The 5,208-nt window shown below is 34.0% G+C and overlaps 1 protein-coding gene across 1 annotated transcript; it reads right to left on the reverse strand.

Moving 5' to 3' along the window:
- Positions 1-2,340: 2,340 nt before the first annotated feature.
- On the reverse strand, positions 2,341-3,212 carry LOC132171640 (germin-like protein subfamily 1 member 13). Its single transcript, XM_059583012.1, has 2 exons — positions 3,086-3,212; positions 2,341-2,981 (listed from the first exon to the last, which is right to left on the reverse strand). The coding sequence occupies exons 1-2, from the start codon at positions 3,210-3,212 to the stop codon at positions 2,446-2,448; spliced, it is 663 nt and encodes a 220-aa protein (XP_059438995.1). The 3' UTR covers positions 2,341-2,445.
- Positions 3,213-5,208: the final 1,996 nt, after the last annotated feature.

Raw genomic sequence — 5,208 nt, forward strand, 5'->3', positions numbered from 1 at the left:
GACTCATTTGATGGTGTACATGTTTGTTCAATCGATGTGCTTAAAACCATTTTCTTTTATGGTATGACAATGTGATGTAGCGTGACGTCATGGGATACAAAGATAAACAGCAAAAAGAAGGGATAACTATTGCTTAGATCTTGAATCTATCAAAGATCTAAGAAATCTTCTCAAAACGCTAGAGTCTATCTTTAGTTTAAAGGGAAATAATGAAAAAACTCAACTCTTAGCTTTCTTATTGATAAAAACTAAATAATAATAATAATAATCTAAGTTTGAATGGGACATACCTCCGTTTGAACGGTCACAAAATAAATTGAAACTTAATTACATAAAACAACTGGCTGTTCGAAAGGAACAAACTTCCATTCGGATGGTCATAAATTAAAATTGGAAACTAAGTACAAAACTAAAAGGTAACATAGGCATTCAAACGGCTATCGAACGGACACCTCGGGTTTTAGGATGGAAACCTTTGGAAGGTTGGCCGTTTAGACAGCCTTCGAGCGGGGCATCGAACGGATGCCTCTGGAATTACTATGGAGAGTCCTCGTGAGTGGCCCATTCGGACGGGCTATCGAACGGTAGTCCTTGCGATTGCTTTTCCAGCTCTTCTGCCCACGTATGTGCTCTCGTCTTGACTCCCCTTCCTAGCACGGCTTCCTGGGGTCCCTTCACACTTACATCTGCATGAGTCTTCCTCATGAATTTCCAAGCACTCCGATCTATATCACAATGTCTTACATTAATAACTATTTAAATGCTCATGCAAATTGGAATTGTGTGTCAGAGTTTAGAAACCAGACCTGTGTAATTATGCAGCATAGAAAGACTGTTAGAGTAGCTTATTAACCCCAATTCTCCTACAAATAAGAGTTTTTGGATTAAAAATATTATCAAAGAATAAGAGCAAGACGTAGCCTTTTTAGGCTCTTACCTAGTATTAATGTAGGTGTCTAACGTTGAACCACCTGTAAATATCTATCTCTGATTTCTTTCTTCATTTCGATTTTGTATCAACTTCCATTGCATTATGAGTTTCTTCAATATCCACTTCTTGGGAGCTTTCTAATCAATTTGAGGTGCATTGTATATGTAACCGAGAAGCTGGGCTGTAACGTTAGATTAGTTTTCTTTCATCTTTGAATCCCTTCTCCATGTACTAAGATTTTGACAAGTAGATTGCTGATGCAACTAAATTTTCAAAAACCAGAACCAAAGTGGAGTTAAAACTCTCTCACTAATCGATTTTCTGTACTTCTAGGCTCTTTATTATAAAGGAAATCCGAGAGTTTAGGAGTCCTACAGATGGTGATCCTTGAATGTTTTATGGATTGTGGTTGCACCCAAGTCTACAGAGAAAGGGCTTGATCAGATCCTTCGTGGAAAATCTATGACTCCAAGGATCCTCGAAGCAAACAAGAATTAAAAAGGAAAGCTGTCACTCAGACAAATTGGTGATGGGTAGTTAGCTCAGGGTTCAAATGACTTGACCCCCAAGATATCTAATTTAAGGTTGTCATTACGAAGGATCCCAGTTAAAGTATGATTAAATTGTTAAATTGGTTATTTAACATGGTATTAGACTTAAAGGTCATATTTTTGAACCATGATTTCATCAATTCACTATCCATATAAATTAAATATTCCACGTGTTAAGTATTAAATATTAAAAGAAAGTTTGAGCTCACATGTGAGGATAAATGTTGAAGTATTGATTAACTGATTAAACTAAATTTACTTCTTTTTTCATAAGCTTAAGCTTCTAGGAGTACTGATGATTTAACACTCCCCCAAGAAAGTGTTCTTCATTATGCAAATGCAGCTTTGGCTAGTGTCGCCTTCTTTCCATTTGGAAATTGCTACAATATTAGGCAGTAGCTACACTGCAAGTTTTTGAAGATGGTGCTCATGTGAAGAGAATTTAGGATAATATCCGGAGACAAAATATATACATATATTTATGTTATGGGATTATAAATGAAAATGAACCAGAAATTCTGCACCGGTGAAGTAAATTATTAGTGATTGTGCTCTCTTATGGGGAAGTTCTTGTAGTCACAACCAACTCATAATGTTGTGAAATCAATATTAGTGTAAATTTAGATAAAGAATACATAGGCCGATGTGAATGCTCGAATGGTTGAAAATCTTTTGAAAAATTGAGGCTCGTGCCATGGTCTTGGTATGTGAAGTGGTTAATATGACAAAAAAAAAAAAAAAAAATAGGCTCCTTATATCTTTATATCATTTATTTATTTGAGATGTTATATATATATAGAGAGAGAGAGAAATGCACACTTAACAACAAAAGTCAACATTATTTTATACTCCAAATCCACGTAGAAAAAATTATACAAGCAACTTCCTTTAATTTTAATATTATTATAACGAAATAAGGCAGCCGTCATAATTGTTTAAGAAGTTACTCTAAATGTTGTACAATTAGAATTTTTTTTGAAGATCTTCAATGATATTCTTGTCAAGTTGGAAGGCCCTGGCGAGAATATCAGGATTGATGGCAGGATTAGATCCGAAAACAGCATTTGCTATCGTGATGACACCTGCATTTTGGCTACTCAAACTAGCAAAGGCTACGGCATTTGTTTTTCCCGCATTGAACTGAAAGTGAATGAGACCAATTGGGAACACGAAGACATCTCCCTTATTTAGAACTTTGGTGAAAAGGCGATTCTCTGGATTGGACGTGACAAAACCAACCAACAAAGTACCTTCTACGACTACCAGAATCTCAGTGGCACGAGGGTGAGTGTGGGGAGGATTTTGGCCATATGGTGCATAGTCAATGCGAACCAAAGATATGCCTTGAGTGTTGAGGCCTGGTATTTGTTCCACATTAACAGTAGTGACATTCGATCCTACTTTATTATCTGTATTTCCAGGTTTTTGGAGCCCAGAGAAGAAGAAATCTTCGGCCTTGGCATACTTCAAATCCTTGCAAAATTTTCCATTCACGAACACTACAGGAAACAATATATTGCAAGCACACAAGATCAGCAAGAAACCAATAATAATGATAGTAATGCTTGTAAGCAGAAAGTAATGAACATAATTATATATATACCAGCAGACTTGGGGTCATCAATTGCAACACAAATGTCTTGAAGAGGACTGGGATCGAAGGCAGAGACAAGGCAGGATGCAAGTGACAAGAGAGCCACAATTGCAAGGAAATGGACTCCTTTCATCATATCTAAGTAAAATATGTATTCTCTAATATTTTGGTTTGGTGATGGGTGATATATCTTGTATGGGAAACATGCCTATTTATAGAGAACTAATATGGAAATGGTCATTGTTTCTGCTATACCAAGTCTATGGACATCAATTGTTATCGATTTAATTTGATAAGGACGAAGTTCATCAACAACTACTGTAGACTTGTAGCATCCCTTTGGTTTATTCTTCTCACGCATGCGTTTTCTTTATTCTCAATTGATTACTTCCTACGCTTAACTAAACAAATAATTGACAAGTCGTCGTTTTTTAATTGGGTCTTATCACTTCGACGCCTTATCATATTTGTAAAGGTTCTCTCGACTCAAATTAATCTAGATTCTTGAAGATGTCAAATGAGACGGTTTTGTTTATGAAAACTTAATTGATCAAATAATAATAATAATAATAAATATAATAAATTAAGTAGAATAAAATAAGAGAAGAGGAAAAGAAATTTTTTCCCATTCCCATTCTAATTCGATTTCTGGGAAGCATGCACAATGCAGTTTCCGACTTGATCATCTTGATCCATTTGAGGATCAAGAAAAAGAAGAGAAAAGAAGGGTTTTAATATATTTTAGGTGGGTATTCTTGAATTTTTTTTTATTCCCGCTAAAAAATAGGTAAATATTGTGCCAAATATTTTTTAATCGAAATCGTGATTTTTGTATAAATTCCTACTTTTTCAAATAAGCATCCTCTAATCTGCTTATAGAAATCGCAATTTTTTTCCCATTTTAAAATTTGTGTTTTTAAAATCGTAATCCAAACATTCTAAATTGCGATTTGGTTTAAAAACGCACTCCCAAACGGACTCCTAGAAAAAATCAATTCGCAATTAACATTTCCTTTTTTTTTTGTCGTTCTTTTCTCTTTTTTTGACGTATAGTTTTGTTAGCATCTTGGTTAAGCATATATATATAAATCAATGTTAGTTAGGTTTAATAGATTTATTGTAGTAAGATGGAATATAAATCTTATTAGCTCAACCATAATATTTTTTTCACGTAATATAGTGGTTGATTTTTTTATTTTTTTATTTTAATTTTTAATTTTTAATTTTTTATTGAATGCATGCGGGAGACAGAGTTGTTCATGGCTAGTAGGTGAAGTCTCTAGACGTGATTTATTTTTGCAAGAAGATTTATTTAATCTAATTAGCTCAACCAATGACTCAGTGGGGAAGAAAACATAGATAAAAAAGAAGTACGTAGCCGATGGATGTTGGGCTAATCCTAAAAAGTTTGGAGGAAATCTAATTTCTTGGATTGAGATGATATATATATATATATAAAACCTCTCCATTTAATATCCCCTCCATTTTCATTTGAGGATAAAATAAAAGAACTTCAAGATATGCTATCAGTGTCCACCACTTCTATCAAACGTGTCTTTGATAAATCAAGTTCTCATCAACAAAACCGTCTCATTTGACATCTTCAGCAATCTAGATTTTACTATTTTAGTGCTTAATTCGTTGTAATTAATTGACCAAATTAAGCACCTTTACAAATATGTTATGGCGTTGAAGTATTTTTATTTAAATATTCTTGTCAGGATATCTTCTCAAATATCATATATGCATGAACATACGGCATTTTTATTCATCAATGTCCAAAGAAATGAGAGAAATGTTGTTTTGGGTTTACCGGTGTAAACGAGTCGAGCCTAAGCGAGCTTTTTTTGTTTGAACTCGGCTCGAATCGTTTAAATTTTACTCAAGCTAGAGCTCATAATAAGTCGAGCCGAGCCCTTCTATTTAATTTTTATTATAAATTCAAACTTAAAATACTCTTAAACGGCTCAAGAAGCCAGCTTGTATATGAGCATTTGCTTAGCTTGGCTAGCGGAGTATGGAGCTTGAGTCAATACAGCAAGACACTTGGTTTCGAAGAGAGATGATATGCATCATTTTATAATAAAATGATGCTGTTAGGAAAAAAAAAAAAAAAAAAAATATATATATAT

The sequence above is a fragment of the Corylus avellana genome, chromosome ca2 (genome assembly GCF_901000735.1).
Source record: "Corylus avellana chromosome ca2, CavTom2PMs-1.0".
NCBI lineage: Eukaryota > Viridiplantae > Streptophyta > Magnoliopsida > Fagales > Betulaceae > Corylus > Corylus avellana.